Source organism: Hypanus sabinus, chromosome 5 (assembly GCF_030144855.1).
Source record: "Hypanus sabinus isolate sHypSab1 chromosome 5, sHypSab1.hap1, whole genome shotgun sequence".
NCBI lineage: Eukaryota > Metazoa > Chordata > Chondrichthyes > Myliobatiformes > Dasyatidae > Hypanus > Hypanus sabinus.
The window spans coordinates 184,763,248-184,784,822 of record NC_082710.1 but is presented as its reverse complement, the minus strand read 5'-3'; the positions used below and the strand labels follow the sequence as shown (position 1 = coordinate 184,784,822).

Sequence of the window (21,575 nt, the reverse complement as noted above, 5' to 3'; positions counted from 1 at the left end):
ATCCTAGCAGAGACTCTTGGGGCCGAATGGTACCTCCAACTGCTGGAGCAGCCTTGTGAGCTGGTGATCTGCATTATTTCAGAGTCTGGCCAGGAGCTTGCCGGGTGAGAGCACCAGCCAGGGCAGCGGCGAAGTCTCCACGGTGTTGGCGGAGAGGCAGGACGCTGCCCAGGCACCAGCGGAGAAACCAAAACTTCACCGAGCCCGGAAGTCCATGTTCAAGTCCTGCCCTGCCCAGGTACGCCATGAGGAGTGTAGGGAGATGCTCATCTTGTCACACAGTGGAAACGTGGGAATGGTGAGCAAAGTGTGTATTAACTGTCGAAACTGGCTGGGACGTTTATCATTCCAACAAATAGCTGGTACTAATTGACAATGTTAACCCAAGCCCTTGTGCTGTCTGGTGTTCAGTTTGTAGCACAGATAACAAGCAAGGGAGTTGAGGATTCAGCTCCTCCGTACAGTGTGGTAGAGCACTACAGCACAGCAACAGGCCCTTTGGACCATCTAGTCTGTGACGATGTGTTATTTCTCCTCATCCTGTTGTCCTCCATACGCCTCCCAACTATGTACCTATACAAATTTCTCCTAAATGTTGCATTTGAACCGGCATTCATCACTTCCACTGGCAGCTTATTCCACATTCTCACAATCCTGTGAGTGAAGAAGTTCCCATTGAATAATAATTCCCACAATGAACATGGGACCGAGCTCCACCTTCGTTCATTGAAAACCTGCAGTATAATCTGTGACACTGCTCAGGGGTCTATGGGGATGGATATTTCCCGACTCCTTGGTCCCGTTTACAAATTCTGTGATGTAGAAAGAGCAGCTGGATTGCATTTGTCTGTGGCTGCACTAATGCAAAATGAGGAACTGCTGCATGCTTGTCCTTGCCAAAGCATCCCATACGCCATTAATCTACAGGACATGACACTCAGGGATGTATATTTTTTTTAATGACTGTGTTTGCTGCTATTGTAACTATAAGTGTGGCTGCTGGTTTTATATTTTGCTTCTTGTCCCCAGAGGAATCCTGTATTGTTTGGTTGTATTTGTGTGAATGACAATTAAATTTGAACTTGGATTAACAGATCTGAGGATATCTAATGAGGACTTACTGAGCGGGCTTGGCGGTTCAATATCAATCCTTTAATCAGTTGAAAGCATTATCTTATTGAAGCAATAAGATTCTGAGGGGACATGACATTAGATGGTATCTGGAAAGAAATCCCTTCATCTCTGTCTTAAGTAGGAAACCTCTTATTCTGTACTTGTCTCCCCAATTGCTAGATTGACTTACCAGCATTTACCCTGTGGAATCATCCGTAAGTCAGATGTCTATCTCTTGAATGTTCCTAATGTATCTGCCTCTACCACCACCCCTGCTGTACATTGCCTCCCCAGGTTACGAACGTCCAACTTATGGACAACTCATACTTACGAACGGACTGCCATAAATTCTATTATATTAAAAATTAGTCAGCTCGAGGAAGGAGAACGCCATACGCCATTTTAAGTAAGATTACATTGCCATTACCACTGTGTTGAGTGTGTAACTTTGTATTTGGCTTAAATTTTTCTTTGTAAGATTCACCCTGACCCCCCTTTTCCAGTCAGCACTTGTCCCATTTAACCCGTCTCAGTGCGGGCGGACTTTAGGATCCAGGGAGCTCAGGACCCGCTGCCCGCAGCTGCTGCTGAATCCGCAGTGTTTCTGATCTGTTGAAGGACACGGTAAACAAGTTAGAATTATGGATCGATAATTCCCATCTCATGTTTATTTCACTCTGTGATGAAGAATTTGTTGCAAGTAGGGGTTGGTTCAGTCATTTCAAAGTGAGGGCAAATTTACGTGATATTTAAGTGCAAGGTGCTGATGTAAGTGCTGCAGGTGATTTTCCTGAAATGTTGAAAAAAATTATTGAGGAGCGAGGTTACTTGCCAGACCAAATATTTAATGTGGTCAAGACTGGCTTATGCCTGAAAGGACCTACATTTCGAAAGAGGAAAAAAGTGCACCCGGGCATAGGGCATCGAAGGATAGGCTAACTTTATTGCTTTGGACAAACATTTGACTAACTGATGCTAAATAAGAACCGAGTGTACCGGTTTCGACTTGCGTACAAATTTGACTTAAAGACTTAGGAAAGACTTAGGAACGGATCTCGTTCGTAACCCGGGGACTGCCTATACATTCCACACACCCACTGTCTCTGTAAAAATAAAAACAACCTCTGACATCTTCCCTGTACTTTACTCCAATCACCTTAAAATTATGGCCCCTGGTATTAGTCATTTCCTCCCTGGGAAAAAGTCTCTTGACTGTCCACTCTATCTATGCCTCTTATCTTGTACACCTCTATCAGGTTACTTCTCATCCTCCTTTGCTCCATAGAGAAAAACTCGAGCTGGCTCAACCTCTCCTCATAAGAGATGATCTCTAAAGCAGGCATAATCCTGGTACAGTAAATCTTTGCACTCTTTTGAAGCTTTCACATCCTTCTGTAAGGCAATATCATCTGAACACGATACTTCAAGTATGATATAACCAGGGTTTTATAGAGCTCTTGGCTCTTAAACTAATCTCCCGTGTAATGAAGGCTACTACATTATACTCCTATCATCCTGCGCAGCAACTCTGTGGCTCCTATGGACATGGACCCCAAGATCCCTCTGTTACTCCACAAGGATCCTACCAGTAATCTTATACTCTGCCATTAAGTTTGACCTTCCAAAGTGAATCAGTTCAGATTTCTCTGGATTGGTTTAATTTTTGTTTTGATTCTTCAGGTGAAACTTGTGGAAGTGAAGGACTCAGATCACAGCAGTCCTGTACAACAAAGCACTCAGCTGGAGTTTGAGCTGCTGCCTAGCGGAGGGGCTGTCGAAGGTACCCCAGGTGTGCAGACAGGTAAAGCAAGAGGCCCTTTCAAACCCAGCCGCAGCCCTGTTTATTCCATGTTTCTCAATAGCCTTGAAGTGGTCAATACCAGCCTGCAGAGCAGTTGTGTTCTGCCAGTCATTTTCCCTCTAGCTGTTCATAAAGCCAACTGCGTCAGAGACAATTTAATGCAATCCGTGAACCTGCATGGGAGGGAACCTGGTACAATCTCCACACAAACAGAGCCAGGGGGTCAGCAATGAACCCTGCTCACTGGGTGTGGCCGAGGCTTCCTCACCCACTCAGAAAACTTCCTGTAAGGTTGTGTGTGTGTGCGGATGTGCTAGTGCGTGTATGTGCACACACTGACCTCTGACACCACAGACAGTACTCCCACTCTCTGAATGAACCAGAGGGATTACAGGTACGGTCCCGGTGAGGCTCACTCCCAGGTGTGTTTTACCAAAAGAACACTACATTGTGGTGTTAAGCTAGTGCCCGGCCTTCCTCCTCAGGTGAAGGTAAAGTATCTCAGAATCAGGTTTATTATCACATGTCACGAAATTGTTTTACTGCAGCAGCACAGTTCAAGACATAGAAATTAGTATAAGTTACAGTAAGTCAATAGATGGAGTAAAATAGTGAGGTAATGTTCATAGCTTCACTGTCCATTCAGCAATCGGATGGTAGTGGGAAAGAAGCTATTCCTGAAACATTAAGTTTGGACTTCAGACTCTTGTACTGCCTCCTTGATGGTAGCAATGAGAAGAGGGCATGACCTGAATGCTGAGGGTCCTTAATGTTGGATGCAGCCTTCTGGAGGCATCACCTTTTGAGGATGTCCTCAGTGGTGGGGAGGGTTGTGATGTGATTGAGCTGGCTGAGTGAATGAACAACCCTCTGTGGCATTTTTCAATCCTGAGCATTAGAAACCATACCAGACAATGATGTAACCAGTCAGAATGCTTTCCACATCTGTCCGGGCCAGTACTTGCCTGTCGCTAAACAGATGATCATACTACCATTTGCAGGAGCTTACAGTATGTCAGTTTGCTGCTGCAATTCCCTCGGTACGACAGCAGCTACACAGCAATGTTTGCTTCTGCAGGTGCATGGGTCACAAGGCTATAGGAGGTTCCACAACAAAGTGGGGCAGAGGCACTGGAAGGTGTGAAACCACACAGAATGCTGGAGGGACTCAGCACGGATTACCATCAGCATTTAGCCTGTGTAGCACAGAGGCCCCAACACACTAGATCACTGTTATACTACGATAAGGAATGCATACCTTTCCATGCCCAGAGCATATTTCAGGAAATCTGATCAATTGGCCGTCCTGTCTGCATGCAGCACAACAAAGATGTGGTCACTGGAGGCAAAGGAGAGGCTACAGGATTGCTTCAAGTTGGTGGGCTGGGCTGTGTTCAAGGACAACTGTGGATCTGAATGAATACATCCATGGTTGTCACGGGCTTTATCAAGATAGTTGTAGATGAGTGTGTCCCACAAAATCATTCGGAGTCTTCCCCAACCAGAAGCAATGGATGAACCACGAGATCCACAATCTGCTGACGGCCAGATCAGAGGCATTCAAGTTTGGCGACCAATAAAGTCCACAAGAGGTCCAGGTACAATTTTTGGAAAGCCTTGAGCTCAGATGGGGCACCTGGCCAAGTACCAAAGGCTTGTGCTGATCAGCTGGCTGGACTGTACACTGAGACCTTTATCCTGTCACTTTGGCAGTGTGAGGAGCCCACCTGCTTCAAACAGGCTACATTTATACCAGTGCCTAAAGCGAACGTGGTAACCTGCTCTAATGATTATTGCACAGTGGCACTTATATCCACAGTGATGAAGTGTTTTGAGAGGTTGGTGATGAAAAATGTCAACTCCTACCTAAGAAGAGACTTGGATCTGCTCCAGTTTGCTTACTGGCACAACAGGTCCGCATCAGCTGCCATTTCATTGGCTGTTCACTCAACTCTGGAACATTACATTTCGGTAGGTCAAATTTGAAAACAGAACATAATATTAATGGTAAAACTCTTGGCAGTGTGGAGGATCAGTGAGAGCTTGGGGTCCATGTCCATAGGACTCAAAGTTGCTGTGCAGGTTGACAATGTTGTTAAGAAGGTGTATGGTGTGGCGGCCTCGGGACTGACTTCAAGAACCACAAGGTCATGTTACAGTTCTATTTGACCTTAGTTAGACCCCACTTGGAGTACTGTGTTCAGTTCTGGTCACCTCACTACAGGAAGGATGTGGATACTGTGGAGAGAGTGCAGAGGAAGTTTACAAGGATGTTGCCTGGTTTGGAGAGCATGCCTTATAAGAATAGGTTGAATGAACTTGGCCTTTACTCCTTGGAGTGAAAAGGGATGAGAGGTGACCTGATAGAGGTGTATAAGATGATGCAGGGCACTGATCATGTGGATAGCTAGAGGCTTTTTCCAGGGCTATAATGACTAAAACGAGGGGACATAGTTTTAAGGTGCTTGGAAGGAGGTACAAGGGGGGGGGTTGTCAGAGCTAAGTTTTTCACACAGAGCGGTGGGTGCATGGAATGCACTACCAGCGATGGTGGTAGAAGTGGATACAATAGGGTCTTTTAAGAGCCTCTTAGATAGGTACATGGAGCTCAGAAAAATAGAGGACTATGTGGCGGGAAATTCTAGGCAGCTTCTAGAGAAGGTTACATGGTCAGCACAACATTGTGGGCTGAAGGGCCTGTAATGTGCCGTAGATTTCTGTTTCTATCTGGACGGCAAAGATGTATACACCAGGATGCTCTTTATCAACCACAGCTTGGCATCAATACTATCATCTCGTCAAAGCTAATCAAAAAGCTTCAAAACTTTGTCCTCAGTATCTACTTGTGCAACTGGATTTTTGATTTCCTCACTTGCAGACCCCATTCAGTTCAGATTAGCAACAACATCTCCACCAGCCAGGTACACCACAAGACTGTGTGCTTAGCCCCCACGTGACTCGTTTTACACTTACGACAATGTGGCTAAACATAGTTGTGGGAGATTGAAATAACATCAACCTTTTATTCAATGTCATCAAGGAGCTGATTATAGACTTCAGGAGGTCCATGGGGCTGGGCTCTTTGAAATATCAAAGGTGGAGAGGGACAGCAGCATTAACTTTCTTGGTGTTTTCAATTCAGAGAACCTGACCTGGGCCCAGCAGGTACAGTGCCTACAAAAATATTCCCCCTCCCCCCCCGTAAGTATTCATGTTTTATTTCTTTGCAACATTGAATCACAGTGGATTTAATTTGGCTTTTCTGATCAACAGAAAAATACTCTTTTGTGTCAAAGTGAAAACAGATCTCTACAAAGTGATCTAAATTAATTACAAATATAAAGAACAAAGTAATTGACTGCATAAGTATTTAGTAGATGCAACCTTGGTGGCAATTACACCCTTGAGTCTGTGTGGATAGGTCTCTATCCGCTTTTCACATCCGGACACTGCAATCTTTCCCCATTCTTCTTTACAAAACTGTTCAAGTTGTCAAAATACATGGGGATCGTGAGTGAACAGCCTTTTTCAAATCCAGCCATAAATTCTGAATGGATTGAGGTCTGGACTCTGACTTGGCCACTTCAGGACATTAACTTTGTTGTTTTTAAGCCTTTCCTGCATAGCTTTGGCTTTCTGCTTGGGGTCATTGTCTTGCTGGAAAATAAATCTTCTCCCAAGTCACAGTTCTCTTGCAGACTGCATCAGGTTTTCCTTCAGGATTTCCCTGTGTTTTGCTGCATTCATTTTATCCTCTACCATAGAAGCCTTTCAGGGCCTGCTGCAGTGAAGCATCCCCACAGCGAGATGCAGCCACCACCGCGCTTCACGGTAGTGATGGGATATTTTTGAGGATGTGCAGTGTTTGGCTTACGCAAAACATAGCATTTAGTCTGATGGCCAAAAAGCTCAATTTTCCAACTGACTTCAGAGACTCACGTTCCTCCTGACAAACTCTAGCAAAGATTTCATGTGAGCTTTTTTCAACAGTGGCTTTCTCTTTGCTACTCTCCCATAAAGTTGCAACTGGTGAAGCATCTGGGCAACAGTTGTTGTACATGCAGTCTCTCCCATCTCAGCCACTGAAGCTTGCAGCACCTCCAGAGCTGTCATAAGTCTCTTGGTGGCCTCCCTCCTTCTTGCACGGTCTGTTCTAGGCAGATTTACATTGATGATTGACTTAATTGTACTCCAAGGGATATTCAGTGACTTGGAAATTTTCTCGTGTCCATCTCCTGACTTGTGCTTTTCAATAACCTTTTTACAGAGTTGCTTGGAGTGTTCTTTTGTCTTCATGGTGTAGTTTTTGCCAGGGTACTGACTCACCAGCAGTTGGGCCTTCCAGATACAGGTGTATTTTTACTCCAATCATTTGAAACACCGTCACTGCACACAGGTGATCTCCATTTAACTAATTATGTGACTTCTAAAACCAATTGGCCGCACCAGTGGTGATTTGTTGTGTCATATTATAGGGGGTGAATGCTTTTGCAATTAATTATTTTGGTTTTATATTTGTAATTAATTTAGATCACTTTGAAGAGATCAGTTTTCACATTGACACAAAAGTCTTTTTCTGTTGATTAGTGTTAATTAAATCTATGGTGATTCAATGTTGTAAAACAGTAAAACATGAAAACTTCCAAGGGGGTAAAGTGCTATTGTAAAGAAGGCATGACAACACCTCTACTTCCTTAGGAGTTTGCGACAATTAGGCATGACATCTAAAGCTTTGACAAATTCACTTACATGTGTGTTGGAGAGCATTTTGACTGGCTTCATCACAGCCTGGTATGGAAGCACCAATGCCCTTGAATGGAAAGTTCTATAAAAAGTAGTGAATGTGGCCAAGTTCATCACGGGTAAGGCCCTCCCAACCATTGAGCACGCTGGAAAGTGACATCTATCAGTCGAACCCCAGCACACAGGTGATGCTTTCACCTTGCTATTGCCATCACAAGGGGATACAGAAGCTTCAGGACCCACACCTCCAGGTTCAGCAACAGTTATTGCCCCTCAGCCAACAAGCTGTTGAAACAATCTTCACTCGCCCTCATCACTGAACTGTTCCCACAACCAATGGACTCACCTCAAGGACTCTTCATCTCACGTTCTCAATATGTATTGCTTGCTTGTTGCTTATTTATCTATCTATAACCCTCTCACCTTTGCTAACAGCCACGTGACTCAGTGGTAAGAAGGCCTCCTTTTATGAATAATATACATCTAGGGTCAGAATGATTTGGGGTTCAACCAAGCAGGAATGTTGTGATGTTCCAATTAAAGAAACCTCGATTTGAGCGGATGCTGTGTCCATGCGCGATCATTGGTCAGCAAGAAATAGCAGATCTTACACCACATAAAATGATAAAGTATATTTACTAATTGCAGCTTATTAAACAGTTATAAGCTAAAATAAAAATGGACCGAGAGAGGATCTAGTGCTTTTCTGGCATATGGGATGAATAAGCTCTTCTTGGATTTCCAGCTGAGTGTAGGTATCAGTTATAACTGACATTTCAGTGGCAAACTCTGCCATTGTTATAATTACTTATAATTGATACCTGTGCCTGCCTGGAAGTGACAAGACTTCGGTGGTGACAGAGTATTCATTAGTCTCACAGGACAGTGGACCATGGAAGACAGAATAAGCTATGGTACCAGAGGGAGGTGATGGCGAGTGAGAAGGGAAACTGTATGGGGAATGGATAAAGAAGTAGAAGGAGGTGGAAGTTAGCCTTCCTTTCTAGTCATGATAGGACTGAAATGTTGACTGTTTATTCCCCTCCATAGATGCTGCCTGACTTGCTGAGTTCCTCCAGCATTTTGTGTGTTGTGTGCTTGAGAGTTCTTTTATCTGCAGAACCTCTTGTGTTGATAATGGAAGGTGGGTGCCACTTGCTTCCTTCAGTTGAGGTTCTCTCTTTGCCCTCTTGTAGGACTCATCAAGAGGCAGAAACCGGAGAGATTGGGGCCAGAGTCCATGAAGGGAAACAGTCTCCTGAAGGAAGAAATGGCCAAGGAGATCACTTCACTGGGATCCATCCGGGGAGGTCATGGAGCAAGGGTTGACGGTAGCCCAGTGGCCGGTGCTGTGGCTCTGGTGGGTAACTGTTGTATGCTTCTTAGGACCATAAGACCTAGCAGTGGAATTAGGCTATTCTGCACCGCCATTCCTTGATGGCTGATTTATTATCTCTCTCAACCCCATTACCCTAACCTTTTATGCCCTTATTAACCTTCACTTTAAATATAACCAATGACTTGGCCTTCACAACCATCTGTGACAATGAGTTCCACAGATTCACCACCTTCTGGCTAAGTAAATTCTTCCTTGTCTCTGTTCTAAAGGGATGTCCTATTCTGAGTGCATCCTGGACTCTTCCACTCTGTCTTTCAGTATTTGTTAGGTTTCAGTGAGATACCCCCCACCCCTCAACTCCGGGGGCCATCAAATGCTCCTCATACGTTAACCCTTTCACTCTCTGGATCATTGTCATGAACCTCCTCTGAACCTTCTCTAATGCCAGCACATCATTTCTTTAATAAGTTGGGGAATTCTTTGCATGGTAGGGGATTCAAGGGTTACGGGGAAAAGGCAGGTAGGTGGAGATGAGTCCGTGGCCAGATCAGCCATGATCTTAGTGAACAGCAGAACGGGCTCGACAGACCGGATGCCTACCCCTGCTCCTATTTCTTATGTTTTTATAAGGGGCCCAAAACTGGTCACAATACTCCTATTGTGGTCTGACCAATTCCTTATAAAGCTTTGGTGTTACATCTTTGATTGTAAATTCTAATCTTCTTTTAATGAATGTGAACATTGCACATCCATTCTTTACCACCGATTTAGCCTGCAAGTTTCTTCAGGGTATCCTGCACGAGGATTCCCAAGTCTCTTTGTATCTCTGATTTCTGAATTTTCTCCCTGATTGAATAGTCCACGCATTTATTCCTTCTACTAAAGTGAGTGACCATACACTTCCTGACACTGTATTCCATCTGCTCCTTCTTTGCCCATTCTCCTAACCCGTCTTAAGTCCTTCTGCATACTCCCTGCCTCCTCAATGCTACCTGGTCTTTGGATTGTCCACAAACTTGGTCACAAAGTCATCAATTCCGTCACCCAGATATATGGAGTGTGGTTTTACCCAGTGGAAGTGGGAACACACTCTGAACTAGTTTACAGTCATTAGCTGTAGCCGTCCATATGCTCCCTGGATGTACATTGCCTTAAATGTTTCACCTCTCGCTCTGAACGTATGTCCGCTAGCTCTAGTCTCACCCAACCTCAGTGCTTTTTGATTGTCCCTACAAATCATTCATCATGGGAAAACAATAACAGAGTGCAGAATGAAGTGTTACAGGTACAGAGAAAGGCAGACAATAAGTTGTAAGGTCATAACAAGGTAGACTGTGAGATCAAGTGTTCTAGGGAAATGCTTGGTCCTCTTAAAACTGCAGAGTAAAGGCTGTCCTTGAGCCTGTATTTTGTGCCCAGCGGAAGAGGGGAGAAGAGAGAATGTCCAGGTGGGTGGGATCTTTGATGATGCTTGTTGCTTTACTGAGTCAAAGAGAGTATAGACAAGAGTCCATGGAGGGGAGGCTGGTTTCTGTGTCTACATCTCTGCATTTACTTGTGTTCCTGGGAACAGTAGTTGTCGTTCCCAGCTGTCATGCATCGATGTTACTGAGGGTCAAAGCAGACACTGACAGCTATTGGTGCTGTTCACTTGAAGCCCCCAGGCCCTCTGGACAAACGTTCCCAGCAGAAAGGTGACCAAGCTGGACTGGCAGGGAAGTTATCCAGTAAAATCGATTCTGTTATATTGAGCAGCCTTTGACGAGGGGGCAATAAGGAAAACTGATCACCAACAGTCTGTGCAATTTTTTGCAGGGTTTGGGCGATGCGCTGAATAGGGTCCAACCGCAGGAGGTGAAGGGAGTCACGAGTGGGGCCAGTTCCATTCCAATGCTGGACCTCTCCAAGGACGGGGAGACTGAGGACAAGGGAGGGGCTGTGGAACCCATGGATGACTGGGACGCAGAGGTCGGCGATGACTTCAGTCTCTTTTATGACAGCTACTCTGTGGATGGGAGAGCGGACTCAGACAAATCCAGCAAGGTGAGCCCAATTCTTTGCCCCCTGACATCTCTCCCTCCCTTCCCCTCACCAGCCCTGTCTCCCTTCCTTTACCACACTTCCTCACTCATTTCCTCTCTTTCTCTAGATCTCCCCCTCTTTTTCCCTCCCCTCTCCCCCTTCCTTCCCAGGCCATGTACCCCTCTGCCTTCCCTCCCCTTCTCTCTTCCCTTCTTCCTCCCACTCCCATCCTTCCCTATGCCTCCCTCCCAATGGACACCCTCCGATTCGATGCCTCCTTCTCACTTCACTCCTCCTCCCTCCCTATCTTCCTCTTCTCTTCTCCTTCCTCCCTCTCCCTCCCTCATCCCCCTTGCTTCCCTCTCCCCTCCATGTTCCTCACTCTCCCCATCCACCTCCCTCCCTTATCCTTCAATCCCCCCAACTCTGTTCCTCTCTTTCACTCCTACTTCCCATCCGCCCCTTCCTCCCATTTCCCCTCCCTGCTTCCCTCCCTCTCCCCTCCTATTCCTCTCTTCATTCTTTCCCACACTCCACTTGCTGGATGCTCTTCTCACTACTTTGCCTCTCTCTGACTTCTATTCCAACATCTGTCTGCTCCTCGCTTGTCTTTCTCTGACGTCAACCTTCCCCCCACTCTCTTTGTCTCTTCCCTGACCTCTCTCCCTCCCCAACCCTCCTCTCCCTCCCCTCTCCCTCTCCATCCCTTCCTCCTGTCTTCCCCCTCCCTCCTTCCCCCTCCTCTCCTCCCCTACCCTCACCCTTCCACCCTCCACTCCTCTCCTTGCCCTTTACCCACCCTTCACTCACTCCCTCCATTTTACTTTCTTCTTTATCCTCCCTCTGTCCTTCTGTCTTGCTCTCTTCCTTCCACTCTTCTTTCCTTGTCCTTCTTATTCCCCCTATTCCCCCTGCTGCTCCTTTTGTCTTCGTCAGTGCCTCCTTCCCCATGTTACCCCTCCTCACTCCCCCCACCTTCGTTCTTCTGAGGGGAAACGATCTGACGTGATTTTCACTGAGCAAACCACCTCTTACTAGGGAAAGATGCATCACCTAACAATGTTTCCTTTTCTAGACCGAGGGCGACGTAGGAGAGGACCGACTTAGTGATGTGGAGGACGACGAGGAGGAACTGGAAGGTTCTGGAAACCTTTCTGACAGGGTACGTTCCTGGCACGTGATATCTCCTGGTGGTGTTTTTAAAGACGAACTCTATTTGTCATATGTACTTTGAGATATACAGTGGAATATGTCGCTTGCATCAACAGTCCGAGGATGTGTTGGGGGCAGCCATTCTTCCGACTTACTAACCCTAACCTATACACCTTTGGGATCTGGGGCACACAGAGGAAACCCAAGCAATCATGGAGGAAGCACAGAAACAGCGGTGGGAATTGAATCCCAGTTGTTGCCACTGTAAAACGTGATGCCCATTGCTACGCAGGCTTGACTCAAAGCTGTAGCTCCCCTCATGGTATCAGATACCTGAGTCTAAGGGGCGGGGAGGTGGTGCAGCAGTCCAAAAGCATTACCCCCTATCTAAAGTAACTGGGGAATCTGAAATCACTCTCTGCTGAAAGGCAGAAACACAGTCAGGTTTAATGTCACTGACATAGTTCACAAATCACTCCTTCACTCCTCCTCCCTCCCTATCTTCCTCTCCTCATCTCTTCTCATGTTGTTTTGCGGCAGCAGTACAATATATAATAATAAAAACTATAAACTGCAGTAAGTATATATGAAAAATAATTTAAATAAGTAGTGCAAAAAGAGAAAAAATTACTGAGGAAGTGTACATGGGTTCATTATCCATTCAGAAATCTGACGGCGAGGGGGTAGAAATTGTCTTCAGGCTCCTGTACCACCACCTTTATACCAGTGAGAAGAGGGCATGTCCTGGGTGATGCACAGGAGGCTAGTGTCCATGATGGAAATGGCTGAGTTTGCAGCTTTTGTGGCTTATTTCTATCCTGTGTAGTGGCCCCTCTATGCTGAACAGTGATGCAGTCAGTTAGAATGCTCTCCACAGTACGTCTATAGGTGTTTGGTGATGAACCAGTTCTCCTCACACTCCTCATGAAGTCTTTGTAATTGCATCAATATGCTGGGCCCAGGATAGATGTTCATATCTATCTTGAACTTGAAACTGCTAGTCCTTTTTCAGTTCTGATTTCTCGATGAGTACTGGTGGGTGTTTAGGATGAAGTAAATGATGCAATTTATTTATTTAGAGATTTTAGAGATACAGCACGGTAGCAGGCCATTCTGGCCCATCGAGCCCACACTTACATAACCAACTAATTCATATGTGTCTGGAATGTGGGAAGAAAATGGAGCGCCTCGGGGAAACCCACAGGGGTACAAACTCTTTACAAACTGCGGTAGGAATTGAACCGGGGTTGCTAGTGCTGTGAAGTGTTACGCTAACTGCTGCACTTGCGTGCCACCAGGTCCCTCTCTCTCTCTTGCATTATTATTGACATTTGACTCCACCTACTCTGGAGAAGGGTAATGTGGGGGGAGAGGATTGTTGCTGGGCAACGTTAGTGTCTGAGCTAGAGGTCACAGGTGAAGGGTGAGACGGATCATTTTCACTGAGACGCTGGTGAGAGTGTGGAATGAGCCAGTGGAAGTGGTGGCTGCAGGTTTGATTTCAACATTTACGAGAAGGTTGGTGAGTGCATAGATTGGAGGGCTAGGGTCCAGGTGCAGGTCGATGGGACTAGGCAGAATAACAGTTCAGCACACACTAGATGGCCCATGTGGTCTATTTCTGTGCTGTAGTGCTCTATGATTTTATGAGCTAGTTAAATTGCCCACACTGATCACAACATCCACATTGACTGCACTGACCATGCTGACCCCCTGTACCACCCACTCTGCCTGGACTGTCCACACCAGGCACACCACTCTGTCTGTTCCGTCCACACTGTCTGCACTGTCCATGTTAGCCACGCGGACTCTTATTTCCATAAAGTTCCAGCTCTATAGTGATCTACAGTGTTCCATCTATACTGTCCACACCGGCTACTCCATCTATGTTCACTGTACTGACCGCTGCCTGCTCTCTGCAGAGCTGCTGCTCTATATTGATCTAACCACCCACACTGCCTGTTCTGTCTGGAATGTCCACGTTTCACTAAACTGATCACAGCATCCCCAATGACCATGCTGACCCGTGTACTGATCTAACCACCCACTCTGCCCGTTCCGTCTGGACTGTCTACATTGTCTTTTCTTCACCACACTCATTGCAGTCTCATCTCTGCAGAGCTCCAGCTCCAGTCTGAAGAGAAAGGGGAAGAAAAAGTGGAGGAGTGAGAGCCCTTGGGTGAAACCCAGCCGGAAACGCAGGCGCAAAGACCGCGTGAAGCCAGGGAAAGGAGGAGGTACGAATGTGTGTAACCAGGAGCCCTACTGGGCACTGTACTGCACCTTTTCCTTGTGCTCATGAAACCTCTTATTGATTGACTTACTGCCTTTAACTCCCCCCCTCCCCCCCCAGCAGATTAGAAATGAGCGGCATCGCGAGTCAAGCAGTCAGCTTTTCATTTCACCCAGCTCAGATGTTTCCGAAAGGGGGGAAACAAAGACTTTCTACTCATGGATTTAACTCCAATCATGAATGTTCTTATGATTTTAAAAATGAGCTTTATTGGTCACATGAAATGCAAGTGAAACACAGTGAAATGCGATGTTTGTGTCAATGACCGACAGAGTCTGAGGATGTTTTGGGGGCAGGCTGCATGTATTACCACACTTCTGGTGCCAACATTGCATGTCCACAACTTACTAACTCTAAGAGAATAGGTTGAGTGAACTTGGCCTTTTCTCCTTGGAGCGACAAAGGACGAGAGGTGACCTGACAGAGGTGTACAAGATGATGAGAGGCATTGATTGTGTGGATAGTCAGAGGCTTTTCCCCAGGGCTGAAATGGCTAGCATGAGAGGACACAGTTTTAAGGTGCTTGGAAGTAGGTACAGAGGAGATGTCAGGGGTAAGTTTTTTACGCAGAGAGTGGTCAGTGTGTGGGATGGACTGCCAGTGGTGGTAGTGGAGGTGGAAATGATAGGGTCTTTTAAGAGATTTCTGGATGACTACGTGGAGCTTAGAAAAATAGAGGGCTATGGGTAAAGCCTACGTAGTTCTAAGGTAAGGACATGTTCGGCACAACATTGTGGGCCGAAACGCCTGTATTATGCTGTGTGTTTTCTGTGTTTCTATGTTTTTCTAAATCGAATGTCTTGGGAATGTGGTAGAAAAGCAGGGCACCCGAGAATAGTGGAGCATCTGGAGGAAAGCCAGGAACTTGGGTCGCTGGCGCTGTAAAACGTTATATTAATTACTATGGTACCATGCCGCATCATACCCTGAGGCAGCATTTGAGATGGTGTCCTGGACTGGGTATACAGGAAGGAATCCAAAAACAGGGGTTATAAATCAAAGTTGATTGAGATATGAATGAGACGAAGGAGAGACAAGGCACATTTCACGAGATCTTAGAACGTCTTTGGTTCCTTAAGACTGTCATAGCTGAAGAAGGGGCGGGGAGGTTAGTGGGGATAAGATCCCATTACCTTTTAAATGCTCCAAGTGTTGTGAGTATCAAATGGCCTCTGACAACCAAGTCCAGCTCCTGGCCTTTGCATGTAGCTTAGCCACTAAGCCAAGCAGATTCGTTTCTACTGACAGGTGAAGGGGCAAAGATAGGTTACTGGCACATGAAAACCACTCGCTTCAGGAAATGGGGCTTATCAGCCGTATTTGGTAGCTCATCTAGGAGAAGGAAAGTGGCCTTGTGGCTATACCCACTTATGGGGAAGTCTTCAGAAGTAAACACCGAGGAAAAATGCAGAGCTGGAGTCCCTAATGCAATCCAACGTTGAGTTCAACGTGGACTGACAACTCCTGCAACTGCCCCGGTGCCAAACTATTATCAGTCCCTGCCATTCACTTGGATTCATCAGAAGGGGAGTCTGCTGATTGCTCTCCATATCATACCGCCCTGGCTTGCGTACTGGCTTACATATCAAATGTAGACGGCTTCGATAGACTCTCCTTGCACCCATTGTTGGATTCATCTTGGATTAAGCAAAAGATTGCTTGATTATACAGGTAATGTGGTAGCTCTATAAACTTTGGTTAGACCACACTTGGGATATTGTGTTCAGCTCTGGTCGCCTCATTCTAGGAAGGGTGTGAAAGCTTTAGAGAGGGTGCAGAGGAGATTCACCAGAATGCTGTCTGGATTAGAGAGAGTGCAGAGGAGATTCACCAGGATGCTGTCTGGATTAGAGAGGGTGCAGAGGAGATTTACCAGATGTTGTCTGGATTAGAGAGAGTGCAAAGGAGATTCACCAGGATGCTGTCTGGATTAGAAAGGGTGCAGAGGAGATTCACCAGGATGCTGCCTGGATTAGAGAGGGGGCAAAGGAGATTCACCAGGATGCTGTCTGGATTAGAAAGGGTGCAGAGGAGATTCACCAGGATGTTGCCTGGATTAGAGAGGGGGCAAAGGAGATTCACCAGGATGCTGTCTGGATTAGAAAGGGTGCAGAGGAGATTCACCAGGATGCTGCCTGGATTAGAGAGGGTGCAGAGGAGATTTTCCAGATGTTGTCTGGATTAGAGAGAGTGCAGAGGAGATTCACCAGGATGCTGTCTGGATTAGAGAGGATGCAGAGGAGATTTACCAGATGTTGTCTGGATTAGAGAGAGTGCAGAGGAGATTCACCAGGATGCTGTCTGGATTAGAGAGGGTGCAGAGGAGATTTTCCAGGATGCTGCCTGGATTAGAGAGGGTGCAGAGGAGATTTACCAGGATGCTGTCTGGATTAGAGAGGGTGCAGAGGAGATTCACCAGGATGCTGCCTGGATTAGAGAGCATGTCTTGTGAGGATAGGTTGAACAAGCTAGGACTTTGCTCTTAGGAGAGAAGGCAGACAAGAGTTGACGATAGAGGTGTACACAATAAAAGCCATGGATCGAATGGACAGCCAGAGACTTCCCCAGGGTGGAAATGGCTAATACGAGGATCATTAATTTTAAGGTGATAGGAGGAAAGTAGAGGGGGATGTCAGAGGCGCTTTTTACACAGAGTGTGGTGGTTGCCTTGGGAACATTTAGAGACTGAGGCTACTGAGTTCTGATGTTTCCAATCCAAGGTTTTTTTGGAAGTCAGGAAAGAGGCACAAAGCTTGATCATTTTATTATAGTGTTAATAAGAAAGCAAGGAAAGCTGAAAAATAGACAGTGATAGTGGTCTAATAAGTGACAAGAGATAAAGAGAAGATGGCACTACTGCATGGTCAGCTCTTTTACGCACATAGATATGAAGTGTTGGGGTGGAGGTACGTCTCTTCCAAAGGAGGTGTAAGGCACTCTTTCTCTCCACTAGCCTACAGGTTACCCTTGGGCAAGGTGTGCCCCCCCCCCCCCCCACTCAGGGTCACGTGAAATCGTAGGGGCAGGCGGCGGATAGTCGTACAAGCAGCTAATGTATATTACAAGTCCTGGTTATGTGACCAGTGATGCCAGGCAGACAATCTCTGAAGAGTATTGATAATGGCTGGGACCACCCGGCTTGTAAAGACACCGTCCAGAAGAAGGCAAGGGCAAACCACCTCTATAGAAAAGTTTGCCAAGAACAATCACGGTCAACGACCAAGATCAGCTATGTCATACGACACAGTACATATGGTGATAATGAGAAAAGAAACATTCCATTCAGAATTGCAGATAAGAGTCAGCCACTCAGATACCCCTGTTCAAATAATGCAATACCAGAGAAACTTCCAGAACTTTCCGGAATCATACCAATGGATCCAGTATATGTTTATACTGTGGCTACTAGGAAGCATACTAAACAGTTAAATTTATGTAAGTACTTTTAAAAAAAGTTGAGCAGGTAATTATTTGTTAAACTGCAAAGAAATAACAGTTAAACAGTCTATTCCAACACTGCTGACCACCTTCAACTGAAGATCGTGTCTTCCTCTTCAGCAATGAATTCAACGGGAGGAGGTAACCAGGCACAGAGCGAGTACACAGAGGTCCCTCTGGGCTCCTTGGATCTTCCCAATGACAGCAGCCTTTCTCCACAACCCACAGGTATCAGAATCTGGTTTATTATCAACCAACCCCAGAGATTCTGCAGATTCCATAAATCCAGAGCAACACCCACAGAATACTGGCGGAACTCAGCAGGTCTGGCTGAGACCCTTCCCCAGGACTGGGAAGGAATGGGGAACGATGCCAGAATAAGAGGGGGCAGGTGATTGGTGAGACCAAGTGAGGGGGAAGGTGGATGGGTAAGTGGGGATGAATTGAAATGCTGGGAGGTGATAGATGGAAGAGGTAAAGAACTGAAGAAGGAGGAATCTATTAGAAGATGACAGTGAACCATGGGAGAGAGAGGAAGGGGCATTTTGTGTTTGTTACTCAAGTTTATTATCGGTGACTTATATGATGTGAATTTTCTCCTGCAGCAGTAGTACAGTGCAGAGTCATAAAAATTTCTATAAATAACAAAATAAATCAGTAATGAAAGGAAAAGGTTGAGACTGTCTAAAAACCCCTCCTTGTCCCTTTGGATCGAAGAGGATGGATTGGCTTGACCCAAAATGGCAGCATTCAAGACCATTTGGTTGGGGGGGGGGTCAAACTGTCAACTTGCACACCTTCTCCCCCCCCCCCCCCAACACCTTATTCTGGCTTCTGCCCCCTTCCTTTCCAGTGCTGATGAAGGGTCTTGGCCTGAGACACTGCCTTCCATAGATGCTGTTGAATTGATAGAAAGAGATTACATTAGATTATTATTAAACTAGAGTAGAGTAGACAAAATAAAATTGGATGATCTGGAGTTATGGGGAAAGATTGAATAGCTTAGAACTTTATTCCCTGGAGCGTAGGAGAATGAGGGGAGATTTCAACGTTCAAAGAACCTTTATTATCTAAGTACTTACTTGTCACCATATACAACCCTGAAATTTGTTTTCTTGCGGGTATTCACAGTAAATACAAAGAAACACAATTGAATTAATGAAAGACCACACCCAACAGAATGGACAAACAACCAATGTGCAAAAGGCAACAAACTCTGCAAATAATAAATAAATAAGCAATAAATATCGAGAACAAGAGATGAACAGTCTTTGATACTGAGTCCAGAGGTTGTGGGAACTGTTCACTGTTGGGGTGAGTGAAGTTATCCCTTTTGGTTCAAGAGCCTGCTGGTTGAGGGGTAATAACTATTCCTGAACCTGGTGGTGTGAGTCCTGAGGCTCCTGTACCTTCCTGATGGCAGTAGCAAGCAGAGAACACGGCCTGGGTGGTGGGGGCCTCTGATGATGAATGGTGCTTTCCTGCTACAATGCTCTGTGAGTCCATAAGTTGTGGGAACTATTTGGTGTTGGGGAAGGTGGTGGCTTTCTGATGAACAACAATCGAGTAATTGGGCTCTAAACCAGCACACTGGTCCTTCCCCAGCCCCCTCATCTCCCTCTGCAATATCTCTATTTCTTCCACATTCTTCATTTTCCACTCTACCCTTCCTTCTCTCCCTCTGAAAGTGTTATTTGTCTGTAGGGTATCTCTTTGTTTGTGTTTGCCTATTCTTTTCTGCCTTCTGTCCCTTCTCTACAGCCAAACCCTCTCTTTTACTCCTCCACACCTCCTGTCTCCATGCGTTCCACCTCATAAAGCCGAAGGTAGAGGAGTGTGTGTGAAAAATGGGGGAGGGGGGGAATTTCATTGAAACCTGTTGGATATTGAAAGGCCATGATAGAGTGGGTGTGGAGAGGATGTTTCCTATAGTGGGAGAATCTAGGACCAGAGGACATACCCTCAGAATAAGAGATCATCCCTTTAGAACAGAGATGAGGAGGAATTTCTTTAGCCTATTGGTGGTGAATCTCTGGAATTCTTTGTCACAGATGGCTGTGGAGGCCTTCATTGAGTATATTTAAAATGCAGGTTGATAGGTTCTTGATTAGTAAGTGCTTCAAAGGTTTTGGGGAGAAGCCAGGAGAATGGAGTTGTGAGGAAGTACATCAGTCATTATGGAATGGTACAACTGTCTTGATGGGGCAAATGGTCTAATTCTGCTCCTATAAGATCATTGGACCATTTGGCTCATGGAGTTTGCATTGCAGTTCAATCATGTTTAATTTCTTTTTTTTCCAACTCCATTCTCCTAATCCCTAACCCCCTTACCAATCAAGAATCTATTAATCTCGGACTTGGCCACCACAGCCCTCTGAGGCAACAAATTTCACAGACTTTCATCATGGATGAGGAGAGAGGCTTGTGTTGTGTTCTGTGTTGTTCTGCCGAACAATGTGAACTTGCTATGTTTGCTCTGGAATGTGTAGCAACACTTGTGGGCAGACCCTAGCAAATCTTTGGGTTCTGTTAGTTGTTGACACAAATAATGCATTTCACTGTATGTTTATGTGAATGATAAATTTGAATCTGATCTTAGAAGATGCGTAAACGCTCTGAGTAATAAATTTCTCTTTTGCATTTCCTTTGTGCTGTTTCCCACTATTCCTTGCCTTTTCTCTCCTGTCCTTTCCACTTTTCCTCTCTCCATCATGTTTTATTTGCAGTCTAAGATGGCGCAGGTTGTCACCTTTCATACCATCACTCTGCTTATTATTTTCCTTTATTTCTTACTCATTTCCTTTTGAAGCTTATCATTGAATCCATCTGCACAGATTTTTTTTCACAAGGATGTATGACTTAGCAAGTTAATTAATTGCTTGGATATAATGAGCGACATCTCCAAATAACTAATTAAATAGATTAAGATTAATCCTTCCCCCTTCCTGCTGAGTCATTTGTCGATCCTTTTAGTCAGTGATCTTTGGTTACCAACTATTCTACCGTAGAAACTGCCCACTTTGCTATTGACGTTTAGGGCAGCAATGAAGCAAAGAGTTTCCTCCCTCATGTTGTGGGATGGATGTATGATTGAAATAAATTCTAAAATTCTCTGGCAGTGTTTGGGGCTCCCTTCACCATGCTGGAAGCTTCCTCGCTTCTTTCACTACTGCAAGTGCCGGGTGAAGGCTCAAGAATACTGTCAGTACACTCACATATACAATCAGAATTGGGTTTTTATCACTGGCATATGTCGTGAAATTGGTTGTGGTGTGGAAGCAGTACTTTGCAATACATACTAATAAAGACTCTGAATTTCAGTGAATATTAAAAAGTTAAATAAGTAGTGCAAAAGAAATAGTGAGGTGGCGTTGAAGGGTCCAGTCGGAAATCTGATGGCAGAGGGGAGGAAGCTGTTCATGAATTGCTGTGTGTGCCATCAAGCTTCTGCACCTTTTCCCTGGCAGTAACAATGATAAGAGGACGTGTCCTGGGTGATTGGGGGTCCTTAATGACAGATGCCACCTTTTTAAGGCTTCATACTTTGAAGATATCCTGGATTCTACGGAGGCTAGTGCCCATGATGGAGCTTATTTTAATTTGTGCAGTGTCCCCCTCCCCCTTACCAGGCGGTGATCCAACCAGTTAGTATGCTCTCCACAATACATTTGTAG

The 21,575-nt window shown here is 45.5% G+C and overlaps 1 protein-coding gene across 1 annotated transcript in view; it reads left to right on the top strand.

Annotated features, from left to right (window-relative positions):
• The window catches only part of ehmt2 (euchromatic histone-lysine N-methyltransferase 2), a 475,985-nt gene that overhangs the window by 31,843 nt on the left and 422,567 nt on the right, over positions 1 to 21,575 (top strand). Inside the window, exons 8-14 of the mRNA XM_059971113.1 lie at positions 83 to 298; positions 2,794 to 2,914; positions 8,854 to 9,017; positions 10,812 to 11,039; positions 12,094 to 12,180; positions 14,290 to 14,407; positions 18,022 to 18,129. Of these exons, the coding sequence (XP_059827096.1) occupies positions 83 to 298; positions 2,794 to 2,914; positions 8,854 to 9,017; positions 10,812 to 11,039; positions 12,094 to 12,180; positions 14,290 to 14,407; positions 18,022 to 18,129 (1,042 nt within the window). The remainder of the gene's footprint in view (positions 1 to 82; positions 299 to 2,793; positions 2,915 to 8,853; positions 9,018 to 10,811; positions 11,040 to 12,093; positions 12,181 to 14,289; positions 14,408 to 18,021; positions 18,130 to 21,575) is intronic.